The 22,477-nt window shown below is 40.4% G+C and overlaps 2 protein-coding genes across 3 annotated transcripts in view; both read left to right on the top strand.

Annotated features, from left to right (window-relative positions):
* The window catches only part of TTN8 (Structural maintenance of chromosomes (SMC) family protein), a 315,922-nt gene that overhangs the window by 28,974 nt on the left and 264,471 nt on the right, over positions 1 to 22,477 (top strand). For both annotated transcript variants that reach the window (XM_089436139.1, XM_089436140.1), the window contains exon 2: positions 3,583 to 3,819. In XM_089436139.1, the coding sequence (XP_089292265.1) occupies positions 3,583 to 3,819 (237 nt within the window). The remainder of the gene's footprint in view (positions 1 to 3,582; positions 3,820 to 22,477) is intronic.
* LOC149158127 (uncharacterized) lies at positions 1,360 to 2,559 on the top strand. Its single transcript, XM_089437709.1, has 2 exons — positions 1,360 to 1,706; positions 1,831 to 2,559. Exons 1-2 carry the CDS (start codon positions 1,540 to 1,542, stop codon positions 2,303 to 2,305), a joined length of 642 nt encoding a protein of 213 aa, XP_089293835.1. The 5' UTR covers positions 1,360 to 1,539; the 3' UTR covers positions 2,306 to 2,559.

Raw genomic sequence — 22,477 nt, forward strand, 5'->3', positions numbered from 1 at the left:
TTGGGAGAATTAGAGCACTCTAAAGAGGCCAAAGAAGAACTCAAAAGGCAACTAAAAAGGTCAGTTGAAGGAAGTGGGCCAAGTGGCACTGGTTCTACTGCAGCGTCAGTCAATCCGGTAGCTGCATCATCATTTTTTGTTCCTCGAACCACACCTGGTGCACAACCAACTATCGGTTCAATGATGAAAAGAACTGAAAAAGAACAAGCTGACAAGTTGATGACAAAATTTCTCCTCTGGAGTGATATTCCTTTCAGCATTGTAAGGAATAATCCATTTTTCCAACCTACTGTTGATGCTATTGCCAGTGTTGGCTCGGGGTACAAAATCCCTTCTCTTCATGATTTCAGAGGCCGGCTTCTTCAAGATGAAAAGCGTGACTGCACCCAAAGATTGGAGGATTTTAGGGAATCCTGGGCACAAACAGGATGCACTGTTATGTCAGATGGTTGGACTGACCAAAAGGGGAGAACCCTTATAAACTTCTTGGTTAGTTGTCCCAGGGGGACTATGTTTATCAAATCTATTGATGCAACTCATCAAATCAAAGATGCAAAAAATTTATGTGATTTGCTGGATGTGTTTATTTTGGAGGTGGGTGCAGAAAATGTTGTCCAAGTCATAACGGACAACGCTACAAATTATGTTGTGCTGCTGGTAGAATGCTTATGGACAGGCATCCTACTTTATTTTGGACACCTTGTGCTGCCCATTGTATTGATTTGATGTTAGAGGACATAGGGAAAATTCCCTTTGTCAAAGAGACTGTTGACTCATCAAAAAGCATCACAAAATTTATTTACAATCACACATCTGTGCTTAGCTTGATGAGAAAATGCACCAACAACAAAGAGTTGGTGCGCCCCGCCATTACACGGTTTGCGACGAGTTTCATATCTCTTCAATCCCTCTTGAAATCTATGTGGGATTTGAAGAGAATGTTTCTTTCAGAGGAGTGGCGTTCTTCGCCAATGAGCCGCAAACCAGAAGGAGAGGCCGTCTGCAGACTTGTTTCATACCAAGAAGACTTCTGGGCGAGAGTGCAGGAGGTGTGCGCTGTCACTGAACCTTTGGTAAAGGTTCTTCGGTTGGTAGATGGTGAGAAGCCCGCAATGGGCTATTTGTATGAAGCCATGGACAGGGCCAAAGAAGCCATTCGGTCCTACTATGATGACAAGGGAGATGATGGGTTCCAGAGACAACTCCTTCTATGGAAGGTCATTGATGAGCGATGGAACAACACACTCCATCGTCCCATTCATGCTGCTGGGCTTTTCCTGAACCCTACATTTTCTTATGCATGTGGGTTTGATTTTGATGTTGAGATCATGGATGGATTATTAACCTGTGTCCAGAAGATGGTGAGAACTCCAGAACAACGTATGGAGATCTCTAAACAAATTGAGACGTATCAGATGTCAGGTGGCACATTTGGCTTTGATATGGCTATCTTTGATAGGACGGCCAAAATGCCAGGTATTTTTTAGTTTGTAACTTTGTTTCAAATTTCATTGTCTCTTCAAATTCCATTTTTTTCTTATGTTTATTTGTAATTTTGTTGTAGCCGCATGGTGGAAGATGTATGGTGGCAGAGTACCCCTTTTGCAAAAGCTTGCCATACGCATCCTCAGCCAAACATGCAGCTCCTCGGGATGTGAGCGCAATTGGAGTGTATTTGAAAAAATACACAACAAGAAGCGCAATAGGTTAACAACTTAACACTTAAACATTTAAAATATTGCAAATTTCCAAATAAATTTTTGAATTCATTAAACAATATTTTTTTTTATAATATTAATTATTAATTATTATTTCATGAACTTTGTACAGGTTGGAGTCCCGTAGACTTAATGACATGGTCTATGTCTACTACAATCTTCGATTGTGGGTGAGGCAACTAGACAAGACACCTGATATGGAAGCCATCTCATTGGATGAGATTGACACCACTGCTGAATGGAGGGTTGAGACCGAGAGGCCTCTCATGGATCCCACTGAGGATTGGTTAGTGCAGGATGAGGGGGAGGAGGAGGGGGAGGAGGAGGAGGAGGAGCAGGAGCAGGAGCAGGAGGAGGAGGAGTTGGAGGAGCAGGAGGAGGAGGTGACACCGCCTACCCGGGCTACCACTAGAGGACGTGGTCTCTGTCTACCTACAGTAGCTGCTACTTCTACAGCTACTTCTTCAGCTTCTAGAGCACGTCAGACTCCACTGCCATTTCCACCACCACAGGCACCAGCATCTTCATCTAGGGGGAAAGGGAAAGCAGTGACATTTTCTCGCAAGAGGGGCAGAGGAAATCAATAGGATTAGAGTCTTAGACTTTCATTTTATTGTATATGACATTATGACATGATGAGATACATTATCATATTTTTTGTTGATATTTTGAGGCTGAGTTGGGACTCAGGACTTACTATTCAGGACATGATTCAATGTTATGTGTGATTTTAGCGCTAGAAATGATATTAAACATCTTATATATTAGTTTTTTTATCATATTTATGTGTCAATGTATTTATTTTATGTTGTAGATGGTTTAGATATTAAAAAAATTGAAAAAAAATGAAAAAAAATGAATATTTTTGTGCCAAACGATTTTTTCCCGATTTTTTCCGATTTTTTCCCGATTTTAACGATTTTTCCGATTTTTTCCCGGCGCCGATTAAATCCCGATCGCGCTTTTAACAACATTGCACCAGAGTAATGAGGTTAGGGTAGGACCCTAACATTGGCCATGAACTAATACCTATATAGATATGGCTCTTCTTCTTTTGAGAGCACATGGTGGTGAGCTAATGGGCCTTTACTGTTTACCTTTCCTATCTTTCTGTCTGTTTTGAGGGGATAAAATCTATTTTTATAGAGGGTGGTTTGGATCATGCTCTTGGTGACCAGGATCGGATTTCTTAGAATGGTGGTGCATACCTCCCAAGCCATGGTTAGCTTGTGGGTGCCTAACAAGCATGGAGTTTCATTTAATACTTGAGCCTCAACAACTCAAAATTAACAGAGAAATTATTTTAAATTTTATAGCGACTATTAAGGAAAGTTTATTTTGTGTACAAAAATATTGCCTTTTCAAGTATTGTTGTAAATTATATATAATTGTTTATTTTGTCCCACAATTTCGATAACTTCTATTAACTTTCATCATGGTTAGCTTGTGGGTGCCTAACAAGCATGGAGTTTCATTTAATACTTGAGCCTCAACAACTCAAAATTAACAGAGAAATTATTATAAATTTTATAGCGACTATTAAGGAAAGTTTATTTTGTGTACAAAAATATTGCCTTTTCAAGTATTGTTGTAAATTATATATAATTGTTTATTTTTTCCCACGATTTCGATAACTTCTATTAACTTTCATCAATACAATGCATGCCAGAGATTGTTATTTAGTTTTTTGAGAGTTACATGGTTGTTATCTATGTCACAGGATGGTCATGTTGAAATTTGTAATTAAAATGTAATTTATTGTTTAAAGATGGAAGAGAGATCTAATTTTTTTCTTAGATGGAATTTTGACATGCTTGAAGCCTGGAAGTGCTGTCTGATAAATTGTGTTACTTTAACTTTCCAGGGTGATGTTGAATCTATTGCTTCAAAGAATCCAAAAGAGCTTACTGCACTTTTTGAGCACATATCTGGCTCTGAAGAATTTAAGAAAGACTATGAAGATCTCGAAGATCAGAAGGCAAGAGCTGAGGAGAAATCAGCTTTCACATATCAGAGAAAAAGAACTGTAGTTACTGAAAGGAAACAGAAGAAAGAACAAAAAGAAGAAGCAGAGAAACATCTCCGTTTGCAGGAACAACTGGTAAGTTTTGGCATGTCCATGCTTCAGATATATTTTCGCTCATTGCTCTCTGTTTGACAGTCCTGTTATGAAATATGCTTTGTTTTGTTATTGAATGCTGGTAATCTTCATTGAACTCAATACTTATTGAGGTCATACCCTCAGGCTTCTATATGCCACTGTGAAAGTTGTATTTTGCAAAAGCTTACAAAAGTGCTATATGTATGCCATACACTCTGTTTCCCTAGGCCGCGTGAGATTTTCTTTACACATCTTTAAGTTTATTATGTGGTCTTCTGTCAATATTGTTGTATTTGGTACTTCCTGGAAGTTTTAATAGGCTTCTGTTCTGATCATTACCCAAGCTGAGTTCAAGGTTGGTAACTGTTCACATTTATAAGGAGCCCAACATACATGTATTCAATATCAAGATAGCATGCAAATTGTATGCACATATTTGGGTGATATTGAATTCATTGATCAAGTTTTACATAACTACCGTCTCCAATCAGCAGAGTAGATTATATAATATATTCCTAGGGGGTTGCATTGCGAATTGGTTTGTATTCTTTGTTTCAGATGCATCCTTTCACGTATGATGATATAATTGTTGGTCATCGCTACTCTTTGTTGGTTTGGCACTAACATAGCCAGTCACATAATTTGTTGCTGCTTAAACTCTTCAAATATACTCTGCATGACATCTGTTGAGACCTGGCTGATGCTTCTTGTATTACTCTGTATCCAAATGGGTATGGTTTGTCTCTGCAGGTACTTTAGTACATGCTGTTTGGCCTGGTTCTGTTCTTTCAACTTCTGCACTTATCTTCTGCCCCGTGATGCTCAACCTATCCTTGTGAGGCTTCTGCTGGTCTCTGCCTCCTCCTTTCCTGTCTTGAGTTTCCTGGTGTCATTGCCTCTGGGCACAGTCCTGTCTGCATCCTCTCATCTGCTTGCAGACCTGCCCATGTCCTGCAGATATGCTCACAGACCTGTTCCTGGCATCCCAATCTCCCCAGCCCTCCTTGCCTCCTCCCATACATCCTCCTCCCTCGTGAACCTGTCATTTTTCACCCACCCCTTATTTGCATCCCCACCTTACATCCCCTCTACCTTCTCCTTCTATGTGTACTGAACTCTCCCCCTTCTCTGTTCCCTCCCCGTCAGTAACATTCTTTTATGAGAAGCTAAATGTCGTGAGAAAAAGGTTCTCTAGATGTAATTTGGAATTTTATGCTGTCATACAAGCTCTAAATCATTGGAGATAGTATTTTCTAGCCAAGGAATTTGTATTTTATGTTGATCACAAGTCATTAAAGCTTATAAACACATAGGAAAAACTAAACTAAAGGCACATGAGATGGGTTGAGTTCTTGCAAAGTTATATTTTTTTCTTGAAGCACAAATCACATAAAGAGATTATGGTGGTTGATGCATTGAGAGGACATTGATGTGTATTGAGACAATTGTATTCGAGTAGGTACAAGAATTATATACGCAGATAGGGATGTTAAAATATCTTAAAACCAGCTATCTAAGCAAAGAGATCAGATCTAGTTACTTGCTGGTAATATCAACTTTTGCATGCAGCGGAAAGCAAGAAAATAAATTACACACATTGCACAAATATTTCTGCCCTTCTAGATCAGTTCATTCAAAATTATCTTCAGAACTTATGAGAGCTCCCTTACAGGGGAAACTGACTCTGAGAATTAATCAAACGAACAACAAACCCGAAAATTACAGTTTTCATGGAAATCTATGCAGCCTGCCCTCAAATACACATGGCTGTATGGAATCCGTATGAATGGTGATATGACCTGCTCTGCTGGGCTGTATGGCTGCTCTTTCCTTGCTGAAGACTGACTGCTTTCTCCTTGTTGAAATACCGCTGAAATCCTCGCCAATAGCTGAAAATCAGATCTCTGTTTTTCTCCTTCACTCATGTGACTTGTAAAATGAATGTTCTGTGTGTCTTTGTCCTTTGCCCTCCTTTTTTTTGAACTTTGACACAAGCCAAAAACTTAATCTTCAACGGTTGAGATCTAACTATGAGATCAATGGCTTTCTTTTAATTAAATTATTAAGTGACCCACTTTAGTCACCTTTCTAGTTAAAATTCACTTTAATAAAATAATGTTCACTTTATTAGTTCATTAATAAGATACTTTTAATGATGATTTCCATAAGTAGACACTCTCATGTAAATACCTGTCTGAGCTACAAACACTAACACTCTCTCTTAGCGAGGAAGGTATTCTCCACCACTCCAAGCTTGTCTCGAAACCAAACGAACTTGCCTTCACCAAGGGCTTGGTGAAAATGTCTGCCAATTGCTCCTCTGTAGAAATATATTGGAGCTTGATTGCTCCCCTTAGTACCATGTCCCTGATGAAGTGGTATTTGATCTCGATGTGCTTTGACTTGTTGTGAAATGTTGGATTCTCCAAGAGTTTGATACAACTTTGTGTTGAATGGTGTTGTCATTGATGTGAATGTCCTTTAATGAACTCTCTTAATATTTGTCTGGATTGCATTAGTTGGAAGCTCCAATGGAAGGATGGTTCGAAACCCTAGTTCCAGGGTTTGGATTCTCTGGACGATACCCCACACTTGTTGTTTTTGAAGAAGCAATTCACTGAATTTGCCTTAGAGAACCTCGCCATTGGATTCTCCTCGTCAAGCCGATTCTAGTGGTATGTGACACGCCCCAAGAGCCTTCATGGTTTGTGAGTTATGCTTGTTTGAAGATAATGGACCCATCTTGTGGGCAAAACCTCCATAAGTTGATGATGTGGCATTTCATTATTTGACAAGATCATGAAGTCAAAAGGGATCTTCCTATTAAGAATAATTATTTTGAAGACATTAACCATTTAATTAAAAATATATATTAAAGAAGATCAAGGTTTGTGGCTCCAAAGTATTTGACGTTCAAATTCTAATGACCCTCAATTAATTGTTGGGTTCATCGAAGGGCATTTTGACTCCATAAAGTTAGATTTTCAAATTTCTAATTCCCTCCAAAAACACATTCGACTATCTCTTATGAGATCTTCAAAATCTATTTAAAGGCAACTATTATCTTCATCTCTTATGCATCGATTGCAAAACTAATTAAGAGAAATTCAATTACCTCTCAAATGACTTTAGACTCTGAAAGAAAAAATTATCTCAGGGAGGCACACAAATTTTCTGTCTGGTGTTGCAGTTTGGCAAAGGTTTCGCTGGAAATTTTTGTGGGTATTTAGCTTTGTTTGAAGATCGATATGCTTATTGCAGTCCACTCTATACTTTGACTAAGGGCATGCATAGTTGCTGATATTTGCATGGTTGGAGGAGTACTAACCTAGATGGTTTTATCTCTGCTTTCTTTTTGAAGAAACCAGCGAAATAAGTCCCTTGTCCTTGTGGCCTACTTGAAGTTGTTTGCGGCTTGTCTGAAGTAGTATTCCTACGGCCTCTGTACCAGCGAGTAGGAGAGCTATGAGGTTCGGATTAGAGCATCACCTGAAGCAGCGAAGTAGCCTTGATCAAAGGCCTAAATGTTAAACTTGTGGTCATATATTGGCATGATTTCTGAGTGGTGTTATGCGGTGATATGATGGTGTGAATGGAATTTCCAAGATTGTAAAAGATCTAAATCCTGAACTCACTGGCCATAGACGTATTGGTCAAAGCCATTCGACCTTCATTTAAGGCAGATCAAGGAGCACTATAATAAGATGAAAGCTATTCATATATGCAGCCTATCTAGCTCATCGATCTCTGAAGCATAAATTTCAGGCCTTCAGGATTGTTAGCAAGGCAATGTTGAAACAATATATATACACTTGTGCTTAATCGCTCAAATATCAAGGAGACCTCCGCAAATTCTTTGTGATTGAAGAATTTGATCTGTTGAAAACGATGAGTTCTGAAGTGCGAGGTTCTAAGCATAAAAGTCTGAACAATTGCCTTGCGGACTTATGAGAATAGTGCCAACATCAAACCATGGTCATAACTACTGCTTTCTGTCCTATTTTTGTAACTCAGTGCAAAATTTAATGGTTGTGACTGCATCCTGAACATTTACATATACTTGTCTCGGAGTCTAAAGGAAGTGGGGTCGATCATAATAAGCTCTAAGTCTGAGCAGTACAGTGAAGAATCTAAAACATAGCGATGAAACAATGAATTGGCATCAGAAGGTTATTTAAACACACAGAGGTATGTTGGATACATTTATCCTATTGATCTGAATGCAAATCTTCTAAGTACACAGTAAGGGTTTCTACACAGTAAAGAAGTCTCTGGTTAGAGTTTTTATAGTAAGCAGCTTGAACTTCATCATCGATTTTTTGCAACAACAGTATCTTTATTGTTGTATCATCCTTGTAGCAATGCTCCATTATTTGTAGCAGGTAGTAAGGGTTTCTTCCAACTATATAGCAATAATAGATTGCACTGACCAACACTTTTGGTAAGGGTCTGTTTTGGTTGGGTTTTAGTGTTATTGCAACAATCTTGTTTGTGTAGCAGTCAAGGGACAAGTTGACAACAATACCTTGACTTTGATGGTATAGTAGTACCCTTGATATGGCATTAATTTAGAAATGAATATGACCTTGTTACAAGTAGTAAGGGTTTCTTCCAACTATATAGCAGTAATAGATTACACTGACCAACACTTTTGGTAAAGGTTTGTTTTGGTTGGGTTTTAGTGTTATTGCAGCAATCTTGTTTGTGTAGCAGTTAAGGGACAACAGTTCCTTGACTTTGATGATATAGTCTTACCCTTGATATGGCAGTAATTTAGAAATGAATATGACCTTGTTACAAGCAGTCACCTTGATATATGATAGTCATCTATGCTACAAGTTACACAACATTGTTTGACAATTTGGGTGACAGTGGTGTTTGACTTGACAAACAGTGTAATAATGATATTTGACTTGACTGCAGCATAACCATGATGTATATAATGTATTGACAGTGGTATATGGCAAAGACTTTTGACATGTGACAGTAGAGCTTTAACAATATCGCTTGTGACAGTGGGTTTATGACAGTTGTATCTTTGTGACAATATTTGTAAAGTTTTGTAGATGTTCTATGCTAGGAGCAATTTCACTTTTCTCACAGCAATCATACAAGTAGATAAGCAAAATGCAGATAGAACATATAAGCAGATCTTACAGAAGACAAATCAGAAACAAGAAAAATGTATGTGTTTGTTTCGGCGGTCAACAGGATGCTTCAACCAGTAAAGACTCCTTTGGTCAGCCAGCCCAGCATGTGTCACAACAACCCTCCAACCAGTAGATGAGTCAACCCAAGTCAGTTCTACAAAAGTCAACGCTGTCCTGAAAAGTCAACGCAGGGACAGCAAGCTAAAAGTCAACGCAGCAGCAAAACGGTCAACCCTTTGACCTCGATTTTTGTGCCAGGTAGTACGGCCTTCAAAAATCGAACCTCCCACAAGTTTTCAGCTTGGTTGGACCAAGCGTTGTCCAAAGTCAACGCTGGTCAAACTTCTGCGAAACCCTAGCAGCAGAAACCCTAGCAGCAGAAAACCTTGCAGCAGAAAACTCCTCTTCGTCCTTCCCACGTGTGGCTGAAATTCGTCCTCCAGGTAGCTCGTACTTTTTAGGATGAGAGAGGAAGATATGAGATGTGTTTTTTGTGTTCAAATTCTCTCCAACTTTTCCTGTATATATATCCATCAATGAGGGTGTGTGACACATCTGTTGGGCATGTGAGCCTACATTACAAAACTCGCTGACCTTGCACATATAATTTATTAAGAATAATAAATTCAAAATATAAGTTCTGCTCATCGGATTAAGACTATTTTTATATGGATTTTACACCTCTCAGAAAGAGGAATCCAACAAAAATATTAGCCTCTTAATCTGAGCATCAGAACATGGAGTTTGGACCTAGTTGTCCAAATTTAACACTCCCTCTCAACTAGGGAGAACTCCATCTATTAGTGCAATTAACATCGTGAGTCATCCCGCCGAAACTTGCTTTGCTGGCTTCTTTATTTCAGAACAGAAGTGGGTCAGTCACAAAGACATCATTCCCCGACTGACATAATCAGTCCAGAGGTCCCAGACCTTACAAATCTTGATCCCTGATCAAGTGGTTGGACCATGCCATCCTAGATAGAGAGTACGGCAATCTCTGATGTGTCCATCAGTCTTTGCTAATAGTCTCTAGCTTTTCCACACCTCATTGGCCAAATGAGAGGTACTTCCCATGAGCCCTGAACTCAATGGGTAGGATGCATACGGGGCACAGATTAAATGAGTGGCGAACCAGCTCAATAATCACAAGGGTGGGGCAGAAGCATTATGAGTGCTTATAGCTCCGAGAAGCTATCCCCAAAGCCCCCCAGAGCTCCCAGAGCTCATCGTCCAACAGGACCCACATCATAGGGTCTTTCCACGACACCAAGACTCTCACGGAAGGTTAGGAACTTGACCTTCCCCAGGGGCTTAGTGAGAATATCCGCGACCTGCTCATCAGTTCCTATATGATCGAGCCTTACGGCGCCTCGCTGTACCATATCCCGGATAAAGTGGTACCTGATATCAATATGCTTGGATCGGTCGTGGAACACAGGATTCTCAGTCATACGAATCCCACTCTGATTATCACAGAGTATTACAGTGGTATCTAGCACATGTTGGAACAGCTCACTAAAGAGCTTCCTCAACCAAACTGCTTCACAACAGGCCATACTAGCAGCAATGTATTCGGCCTCCGCGGTGCTCAAAGCCACCGACTTCTGCTTCCTGCTCATCCATGAGATCGAAGCAGAACCAAGATTGAAACAGCATCCAGATGTGCTCTTACGATCCACCACACTGCCAGCCCAATTGGCATCAGTATATCCACGGAGTATCACACTCCCGGCAGTGTATCTCAGCCCATGGTTTATCGTGCCCCGAAGATATCTCAAAAGATTCTTGGCACCAACCCAGTGAAAATGATGAGGCTCAACCATCTGTTGACTCAAAGTATTCACTGCAAAACATATGTCCGGACGGGTGTTCACTAAGAACATCAAAGCTCCTATGAGTTGACGATACTCAGTAGGATTGGCCAAGATAGGCCCTGCAGCGCTGCCACTCAACTTCTTAAAGTTGAGTTCTATTGGTGTCGACACGGACTTACAGTCCACCATCCCAAATCTTTCCAGAAGCTTCACAATATACTTTCCTTGAGAAAGGAAAATCTCTCCAGGTCTCTGCCAGACCTCCAGGCCTAGGAAATAGTGCATCAGTCCTAGGTCTTTCATCTCGAACTCAACAGCAAGCTCCCTCTTACATTGATGAATGAGAGGGTCACCACCTGTCAGGAAGAGGTCGTCCACATACAGCACTAGAATGAGAGGCTTTCCTTCCACAACCTTAAAGTAAAGGTTTGGATCAGCATTGCTTCGAGTGAAGCCCAGCTTCATCAAGTAACTATCCATCCTCTCATACCAAGCTCTGGGTGCTTGCTTTAACCCATAGAGGGCTTTCTTCAACCTGCAGACATAAGTGTCTTCAAATCCCAGAGGTTGTTCTACATACACCTCTTCCTTTATTGCACCATGCAGAAAAGCGGTCTTGACATCCATCTGATGAAGACTCCATCCTTGCGTAGCAGCAAGGGTTATGATGGATCGGATGGTGGTATATCAAGCCACAGGTGCAGATATATCGTCATAGTCAATTCTCAATCATCATGGATCTGCACCTCAATGACTGTAATGTTGCTCTCATTATACAGCATCACATTTCTACCCCAAATCAACAAGAATGACAGATCTGGTCTTTTCATTGTAATATACTCCTAGTGGAGATTCATATCTTCTTTGCTGTCGATGCATCATCACGCTGCATGCTACCCATGCTGCCTTTGCATCATCACGTTGTAACATTACAACACGGTCAGATCTGCACTAATTGAGGCTTACGATCACCCAATCAAGCCTCCAAATTTGCTCCCACAGGTTGCCCAACCATCTGATCCAAAACTGATCAAATTCCTTGACCCAACACAAGGCATAAATTGATGTTCCAATCTGTTTTCGCTGCTGCTCCTAATTGTGACTGGTTAGGGCATCCATATGCTGCAACAGCCCTTAACCAAGTCACCAAACAGCCTTCAAAAATTACGTGCTACCCTTGTATAAGTCCTCTGCATCCACGCTGTTGATTAGGGCTCAATCTAGCCCCAAAACAGTCCCACGCAATGCCTTTTCAGTGGGGTAAGGGCCTGCGGCCTACCACAGGTGGCTTCCTGTACCCACGGCCTGCTGAAACAGAGTTTCCAACCCGCACATAATATTCAAATCAACCTAGAATTTTGTCTCCTTTATTGAGGCCTTTCTGCTGGTTAATTTTTACTCCAAAACAGTCATAGGAGTGACCTAAACGTCCCCTCTTCCTTCACTGGAAATGCCCTTACCTGTGCCCAATAAAACAGAGATTTAGGGCCCAATATACTGCAGATTTAGGGCTCCTATTCTTAGCGTGTAAGGGCCTCTTGGGACAGCGTATGAGGGCTCTTTAGAACTGCGGATTCTCCTCTAGATCTCTCTGTCCACAAAACCCAAACACGTGGAGAGAGTGCAGTGGTAGTCTCCCTCTTAATGCCAGCTTCTCTGCAGAAGTCTTTGAACTTATTTGACTCATATTTAGTGCCATTGTCAGTCCTCAAGATCTTGATCTTCTTTCCGGTCATATTTTCCACCAAGGCTTTGAAGGTACGGAACCACATGAAAGCCTCATCCTTCTTTTTCAAGAAGTATATCCAGGTTTTGTGAGAGAAGTCATCAGTAAATGTTATATAGTAAGAACATCCCCCCAGGGATGTTACAGGCAACATACCAGAAAGATCAGAATGGACCAGTTGCAATATCTCAGATGTCTTTGTGACACTTGAGGGGAAAGGTCCCCTTGTATGTTTTCCTTCAGCACAGCCCTTACATACACCTTTATGATTATTTCCAAAATCAGGGCAGATTCGTTTTGGCGCAGATTCGTTAAGACATTCGCAATCTACCTGCAGTCTTTTAATATTTCTGCTCTGTATTATAATCCCGTCCACGTGCCTACCTCCCGGTAGACCTGCTACTTGTTTCGTTGGTGGCTTCCGAACGTTCTGTCGTATATATATAAACCTGCAGATATATATATGTCACAGTCTACGTGTCTGCCACCAACGACTCTGCAATTGTGATTGTCCACGCGTCTACCTCTGAACTGTTATATTGAACTCAACAGCCGTCATACACCAGAACTCTACACGCTGTTCGCTAGTATGTTTACTGCTGCCGAATCTGCTAACAGAACCTGCCACGTCTTCCGCTTATGCGTCACTGCTCTAAGTGCCCGACACTTGTGCAACACATAACTTCTGTCCACGTGCAATCTTGATAGACAATTCCTTCGCTACTCGCTCCAGCTTACGTATACAAATCCGTAACTGTCCACGCGTCGTCTTTGGCTCATATATAAGCCTACATACCTTTTTTTTATTACTGTCCACGTGACCGACCTTGGTTCTGTTCACGTGACAGTCCTTTGGATTACCTCCTAAGTCCAGCCCACCGTGCATATATATAAACTCCCGCGTGCCTGTCTGAGGACTCCAGCGCTTACACAGTCATATATTCGGTTGCTGCTTGGACCAGATAACCCGCAGCATGAACACAGTCTTTCAACGCTATTATCTCAGCGTCCTTATATAACCCGCGTGTATGTCAGACCATCAACACTTCCACGCGACGTTACCAAAACCCGACTGCTCACAAGATTACCTCGCGGTATGACTGCGCAACCCTTCACGCTATACCGTAAGTCTATACTTATAAACAGACTTTAAACAGACCTTTGACAACTGCGCTGTCATTCGAATACTCGTCTGATCTGCGCAACTATCTATCCATCCACTCACCGTCCCACCAGTCTCAACCAGAGACTCTATGCGACCACCGCATAGATTAAGCGCGTTAGAGCAGCGCCATTCCTCTTTGAGATCGAAGACCGATTGATTTCCCGCTTCTGCCCACCAGTTATCTTCGCTAGATAACCGACTTCCGCATCAGCCACAGCGCATTCACTTTGCAGCACTCCTGAGCCGTGCGCATTAGAACTGCGCCATCATTCTCTAGAATTCAGAGTGATGATCTCCAATTCAGCTATTGTTTCCCCAATAGCTAGCAGATTGTTCCCTGTCACATGATCTAGGAGATCATGATCTTCTAATTTGAGATCTAATAACATCTTCCAGGCATGGAAGTCATCACTTCCAGTCAGCTTGTCATTCTCCCTGAATTCAAGCTTTAGAGGAATCCATTTCCTTCGATGATGATTGCTATAGATAGAGTTTGTCTTCACCTCAGCTCTGATACCATGTAAAGTTTTGTAGATGTTCTATGCTAGGAGCAATTTCACTTTTCTCACAACAATCATACAAGTAGATAAGCAAAATGCAGATAGAACATATAAGCAGATCTTACAGAAGACAAATCAGAAACAAGAAAAATGTATGTGTTCGTTTCGGCGGTCAACAGGATGCTTCAACCAGCGAAGACTCCTTTGGTCAGCCAGCCCAGCATGTGTCACAACAACCCTCCAACCAGTAGATGAGTCAACCCAAGTCAGTTCTACAAAAGTCAACGCTGTCCTGAAAAGTCAACGCAGGGACAGCAAGCTAAAAGTCAACGCAGCAGCAAAACGGTCAACCCTTTGACCTCGATTTTTGTGCCAGGTAGTACGGCCTTCAAAAATCGAACCTCCCACAAGTTTTCAGCTTGGTTGGACCAAGCGTTGTCCAAAGTCAACGCTGGTCAAACTTCTGCGAAACCCTAGCAGCAGAAACCCTAGCAGCAGAAAACCTTGCAGCAGAAAAATCCTCTTCGTCCTTCCCACGTGTGGCTGAAATTCGTCCTCCAGGTAGCTCGTACTTTTTAGGATGAGAGAGGAAGATATGAGATGTGTTTTTTGTGTTCAAATTCTCTCCAACTTTTCCTGTATATATATCCATCAATGAGGGTGTGTGACACATCTGTTGGGCATGTGAGCCTACATTACAAAACTGGCTGACCTTGCACATATAATTTATCAAGAATAATAAATTCAAAATATAAGTTCTGCTCATCGGATTAAGACTATTTTTATATGGATTTTACACCTCTCAGAAAGAGGAATCCAACAAAAATATTAGCCTCTTAATCTGAGCATCAGAACATGGAGTTTGGACCTAGTTGTCCAAATTTAACAATATTACTATTGTATCTCCATGTTGTGACAGTTTCATCACTAAGGTTTGTCCTTGAAGAGCAAAACATACAGTTAACAACAGCTAGATTGTAAGTCTATGATGTCAGTAATCTTACAGAGTAGCAACTGTAGTGAAGCAAAAGTGGATAGAGATAGTAGTATTGTGCAGCGGTCAGATTTGGCATTGAGATTGAGGAGAGAAAATTTTGATTCACAGACTTTGTATTTCAGTTATTTTCTATTAATTATTGAGTGCAGGTGAATCCAGTCTGAAAATTGTGAAATGTGGTCCGCTCGCTGATCAGGGTGGTAGGGTGGTGCAAGGCAAGAGAGCGTAGTCTCCTTCAGGGTGGAGCTGGAGAACACTTCAGAGTGGCAGGGTTGTGTTAGGGTAGGTTGGAGCCTGCATAGGGCGTTGGAATGTTTGTCCAGTTGCAACTGTAAACAAGGTGTTGGAGCTTTCTTTAGGTTGGAGTTGAAAGCTTGATGTAAATCTTTTAAAGACAAATATAATAATATTAAGAAGCATTTGGTGGTTTTTGTCCCATAGGGGTTTCCACCTAAAAATCTCTGTGTCTACTGTCTTTATTGTTATGCATTATTGAATAGTGTTGATGAATGTTTATGCTTATTTGATGCTAATAATAATGAATGCTCTGTGAAGTTAAAAACATACTAATTGATAAGAAATATTGATTCACTCCCCTCTCAGTATTTCCAACACTCTGGTTATTGCAGTGGATCACTATTGGCTCAAGCTTCTAACCAAACAATCCTGTGAGTAGCTTGCGAAGCCAAATGGCTTCACAACTAGCTAGACTACATGATCTCGGCATAGCTCTCTTTGAAGATGCAATGTCTTTACCAAAGCCCTTATCTAAATTCTCACCTTCAATGAGCTCTTGCAGGGCTCTAATGGATTTATTCCAACGAAGGCTAAAACGGCCTCTTTACCATTATTTCGACGTCCCAACTTAGGTGACTTTGCATGGGTGGGAGGTATTTTCTTGATTTCAACATTTGGAGTTGTTGCTTCTGGGTAAAATTCAGGCATGGGTGTGGCTTTAAATGTCAAATTTTTCCTAAGCCACTTGATTTCACCCTCTTGCTTTTCCTTGGACTTGGCTTGCAATTGGTTTTTTCGAACTCCTTTGCATGGATCTTTTTCTCTAACTTTGATTAGAGCACTTTCCATTTCTCTGCTCGCTCATCACATCCAAAACTGAAGCTCACACTCGAGGCACCATTGCTTGTTCCTTTCAAAGCTTGGGTTGGGGTTGCAATTGAGGAGCCAACATAACATGTGTCTTCCTCCTCATAATTCTTTGAATCTACTTGTATGGGAACCTTTATACTTTTATCATGCACCTTAAGTTCTCATAACACAAAGACTTGTTGGATGATTGGGTCAAAGCAGTCCTCACAACCAATCGTGTCTTTTTGGAAACCGAGGAAGATGTAATACTATTTGCAATAGTATACTTATCTTTACTATCAATAATTTCATTATCAGCAGGCCGAACCCCAGTAAAAACCCTTTTGTTAGTTTCCAAAGCAAATGGCTGTGGAAAAATGTAATTTGACGTTGTAGATCCATGGTTATCTAACCTATGAAGGGGATTGTTTGAAGCAGGCAACGCGATTTCACCTTTATCAACTTTAGATACCTCTACCGCGTTTTTTTAGATTTTGAATTTGTATCTATATTATTTCTTGTTGTAGCTTTTGGTTTTCTCTTTAAGTTAGTACTTGGTTTATGAGAAGTTCTTAACTTCTGGTTCTGAGATTCTGGAGACCTACCATTTTATTGGACAATGGAGTTAACCTTCTTTGATTTCAACCGAGTAGAAGGTGGATTGGATACTATCTTGAACCCCTTAGTAGCCACTGCCCCCTGACTAATAATTTGGAATATTTTGTTGATTTGGGGTAGCATCGGATGTGCTCTAGCCACGAAATTTGGTGGAGAGGTTGGGGCACACGAGATATCCAATACCCAGAAAGCTAAGTTGCACAAAACGGGGAAACGGAAACGAGTTTCCGAAACGGGAAGCGAAACGAAACGCGACCTCCCCAAATTTTGGAAACGGGGAAACGTGTGATATATATATATATATATATATATATATATATATATTAGGAATTTAAGAAATATGTGCAATCATAAAGCATATATGATACATTCTAATTTATTACATTATGATAAAATTGTCAATTGTCAATGCATAGACTATAAGTATCTAAATTTACATCACATTTACTCATGAATAATCACATAATGAAAATAGAAATATCCAAAATCAGCCACGAGAAATTTCTAATTTTTTGTCTTGTGGTTGATTGGGAGTCTCCTCCTACATAGTCGAATGACCTTAGTGCTCTTGATTAAATACAAGTTTCATACCCTAGTACCCTACATTCTCTTGATTATTGGGAGTCTCCCCTGCATAGAGGGCTTTGTTCTCTCGATTAAATACAAGTTCCATACCCTAGTACATGATAAAATCCAATGGAAACATTGAAATCCCTCCAATCCTGAAATCCTGAAAAACAGATAAGTCTGCTGGATTTTGAGTAAGATCTAAAATTCTACTTTCTCCATATGAAATCCAATGACGGCGAAACCACTCTCAAACATCCTGAGTCATTTCATGGTAATGTTAAAAATTTAAGTAAAAGGATGAAAATGAAAAATAAAGGAGAATATCACTTTTACTTTAAGAATTTAACATTACCATGAACTGCATATCAACACTAGGGCAAACAAATGTAAGAGATCTACATTAGAAAAAAAAAATTAAAAAACAAATGTTTTTTTGGGGGAAACGTGGCCCGTACGGCCTGGAAACGCGTTTCCGGCCGTACGGCCACGTTTCCGTTTCGGGAAACGTGGCCGTACGGCCGGAAACGCGTTTCCAGGCCGTACGGTACGGGGAAACGCGTTTCGTTTCGTTTCCCCTGGAGAAACGCCCCCTAGGGCCACGTTTCCTGCAACTTAGCCAGAAAGGGTTTGGGCAGATTCTAAACCGATCAGAAGATATTAAAATAATTAATATTTTTAATGGAGTCCCTAAGTCTAAACTTAGGGAAAATAAAATATTAATGTGTATTAATATGAATCTGTGTTAGAATGGTCCAAAAGACATGGATCAAGCTAGATCTAATCTTAGCTGTTGATTAGGGACTTAATCTCGGCTGTTGAGATGTCAACAGGAAAAGTATAAGAGGAGGCTTGAGGGTCACTTGGAGAATACACCAGAGTGATCAGTCATTCTATTCTCTAGAGCGGGGTTTGCTAAGAGAGATAGAATCAGTGATCAGAGAGTAGCTGAGGGGCATTGAGTAGAGAGAGACAAAGAGGCAGAGATAGTGCTGGGATAGCAGCAAAGCAGCCAGAGAGAAAGACACAGGGAGCAGCGAGTGCTAACGCAGAGGCAGCTAAGTGCTGCGCAGGGAATTAGAGGGGCCAACGTAGCTGACGCAGAGGCCCAGAGATCTGACGCAGGCTAAGAGAGGCTGATGCAGGGCTTGCGTTGGGCTAGGAGAGGTTGACACAGCCCATATTGGGCAGACGCTAGGGTTTCTGGGGCAGATTGGTGCTGAGAAGCTGCCGGAAGGATTATTTGGGGTTTCAGCCAGTAGCTTTGTCAGAAACTGAGAGGTATTACTGCCAAGGAAATTCTCTATTGGGTAGGCCAGTTTTGGCACCCAGATTGTACTCTGATATTGCTTAATAAGAAAACCTTCAGATAGCTGCATCGATTTTCCCACATTGGGTTTTTCCGAAGACATTAGTCCAAAAATAATGGTGTCATATGGTGTGTTTGTTCTTGTTTCTTTTAGTTGTTGATCTGTAATATGTTGAGCATGCACTAGTGTTTATTTTCAGTATTTACATTGTAAATAACTTGTTAAGGAAAATAACAAGTAGGTAGGAATAAATCAGATAAAGTGCATGGAGGGTTTCTAACTAAGTAAACTTAGAAACTTCAACATATTTTTTCCTATTGCCTCATTTCTTTTATTATATGGATAAACATGCTCCATATTTTCCCCGCACTTGACTGTGAGTGAACCACAAAATTATGATCATTTTTACTGTTTGAGATATTCGAAGGCTTTACCCTCTTCCTTCGGTTCTCAAACAACTGTGCTAAGGCTGGATGGTAATGAAGATCAGGGATAGGACTAAACCAAAACTCCTTCCAATTCCTCATGACTGCTTTCACAGGTTGGGCGAAATTATTGCTCTTATTTGTGTTGAAAAAGTTAACTATGTTCGGTCTTTAATAATGTACTTGAATCATTATGTAATGTACTTGTCAAAAGAATAATGATTTATTATTATTATAATTATTGTGACTTATTAAAGCATGTGTTTCATGCTTGGTTCACCATGTTTTAGGTCAAAGTCCCCATTGAGGACTTCTAGGATTTATTCTGAGTCTATAGAATTATTATACATTTAAAGAGACCCTTCTTGGGCTTTTGAATCATGTAAAAAGGTTTAGTATTGAGTAAAATATGAATTATGGAACCTCCACACCATGTCGGCCTAAGGGAAGATCAAGTTAGCCTAAGACCCTATTCGACCCCACAAGAAGCCTATAAAAGGAAGGACATCGAATTCATTTGGAGCATCACTTCTCATTCTCTCTCTATTGGGTAGAAGTGCGAAATCTATTTGTTAGGCAGAAGTGCGAAGTAGGAAGCTGGGAAACTCTGTTGCCGGGAAGCCAAAGTGAATGCGAGTTTGGGGAAGTCTAAGGAGTCAAGAAAAATAAAAATTTTGGTGGTGGTCTCTCTCTGTTTCGTGTTCTGGATTGGGAGATTGAAGTCTTCCAAGTTGGACTGCTGCCAGAAGCTGTTAGCTGCTGCAAGTTGCTGCATAGTTGAAGTTGTTGGGAAGAGGTCAATCTTCTGGAGGCTGACTTGGTGTGGAGGGAAGGTCTGGTCTTGGTCTAGGGTGAAGAGTCTCAAAGAATACTATTGAAAGGAAGAATTACTTTGACTGGGTTTTCCCCTCGAGGGGGGTTTTTCCCTGGCATGTGCCTACATCTTGTGTTCATTGTTTTATGTGTTGTTGCTTTTGGTAATTGCTTGATGAACTAAAGAAAGAAGATATAAAGAATCGTAATAATAAGAAACATCACAAGTAATTATCAAGATCGAGAAAATCTTTACTGCCTTTTTGATTTTCCAACAATTTGAAAGGGTGGTGGTCACTCACCCAAACAAGCTAGTTCTCATTGTTAGCCCCTTAGGCTGGTAGGATGCACAACTCTAATGCCATTGTAATATCCCTAGGGATTTTTTTCCCTTAGGGTTACAAGAGCACAAATTAAATTGTAACCATATCACAATATTGCTTTCAAATACAAAGGTATTATTGAACAAACAATAATGTAGCAAGTAGTGAATTTCAATAGTTCACATCAATTTACAAATTTACAACTTACTCCTAATGCTAATACACTAGTAGACCTGATTGAATAACATTCATCAGTTCTTAACAATGACAATCCCTTTTTACAAACATCTGTAATTAATATAAGGATTGCAACATTAGTCAAGTGCGTTGCAATATATCTGATTCACCACACTATTAATCACTTACAGAATTACTTGTGTCCTTACTGTCTCAATAGATAGCTTAACAATGTTCCTCTTACAAACTCGGTTGCCCTAACAATGCCCTAACTGACATACCACTGTGTCTTATGGGTGTTGAGTAGACCTTGTGGATTGCCCTCTTGTTGCAAGTCTACGTTGGTCCAACCTTTGCCGCTGCCTAAAGTGTCTTGAGGATGTCTTTGATGCCACATTGTGTCATTGTTACTTCCAAACCATTCTCCATTGCACTTTGCTACCAAAGGAAACTCATACAGGTTCCGCTAGCCCAAGACTATTCTTTGCTGCTCAGGGAAATGTCTACAACACCTTGTTGTCCAAGGTTAGCCCATAAAACTACTGTTTGAGCTTCAGAAGGATATAACTATTCCAATAGGGTTCTGGGAGGTGAGTTACTGTCAGGCCAGGGTAACTCCAGAATGAGCGGAAGAAAAACTGATATATCATTTCATTAGAGAACTATTGTTTATATACAAAAAGGAGACGAAACAGTTCATCTTCTTGATGACTGTTCATGTTCCAGTTCACCCATCCGTTGAGGATTAGGTGTCAACATTCCCCCCCTTAATCTAAAGGGATGTTGGTGAGTCCAAGCATCGTTCTGAATCTTTCAAGCTTTTCTCTTCCAAGCGCTTTGGTGAAGATGTCTGCAATTTGCTCGTTTGTGGAACAATGACGGAGATGGATTGTTTTGGTCTCAACATGATGTCGGATCAGATGATATTTAGTATTGATGTGCTTAGTACGATCATGGAACTTTGAGTTCTTGGCCAACTTTATTGCAGAGGTGTTATCAATCATGAGTGGAGTTGATTGTATTTGTTTTACCTGCAAATCTTCAAGAATTTTCCTGAGCCACACAATTTCTTTCGTTGCTTCAGCTGCTGCCACGTATTCTGCTTCTGTTGTGGAATCTGCTGGTACTGATTGTTTGCGTGATCTCCAGGAGACAGCTCCTGATCCAAGACTCATAGCATATCCTGAAGTAGATACCCCAGTTTCTTTGTCTCCATCGAAGTCTGAATCAGAGTATCCAATCAAGTTGAAGTCGTCCACCTGTGTATACTTGATTCCAAGGTCTTGAGTTCCCTTCAAGTACCTTAGAACTCTTTTTGCAGCAGACCAATGTCCCTCACAAGGCTTTTGCATAAACCTGGAGAGGATTCCAACAGCAAATGAAATGTCTGGTCTGGTAGTAGTGAGGTAGATGAGACTTCCTACAAGCTGTCTATACTTTGTTGCATCCTCAAATTCCTTTCCTTTAATAGATGTGAGCTTCAAGTTTTGTTCCATTGGAGTAGAAAGAGGATTGCACTCTGTCATGCCAAATCTGTTTAACAAATCTCCAATGTATTTCTTTTGAGAAAGAAATATGGATTTTGGATGTTGGGTTACTTCAATGCCAAGATAGTAATGAACATAGCCCAAATCAGTCATTTCAAAACTTTTTCCTAATTCTTTCTTTATGGATGCAATATAGCTTTCATTGTTCCCTGTCATTAAAAGATCATCTACATATACCACAAGATATACAACTGTTTTGCCAACTTTCTTGACAAATAAAGTTGCATCATCAAGATCAAAATGTTTGAAGTTGAGTTTCAGAAGATGCTCAGTTAGTTTTTCATACCAGGCTCGTGGTGCTTGTTTGAGGCCATACAAGGACTTCACAAGTTTGCATACTTTGTGTTCATGTCCTTTCACAGCAAATCCTTCAGGCTGGGACATAAAAACATTCTCTTTTAGATCTCCATTCAAGAATGCAGTTTTTACATCCATTTGAT

This window comes from Pinus tabuliformis, chromosome 5_2 (assembly GCF_031772625.1).
Source record: "Pinus tabuliformis cultivar Carrire ecotype Pingquan chromosome 5_2, CPIR1, whole genome shotgun sequence".
Classification (NCBI taxonomy): Eukaryota; Viridiplantae; Streptophyta; class Pinopsida; order Pinales; family Pinaceae; genus Pinus; species Pinus tabuliformis.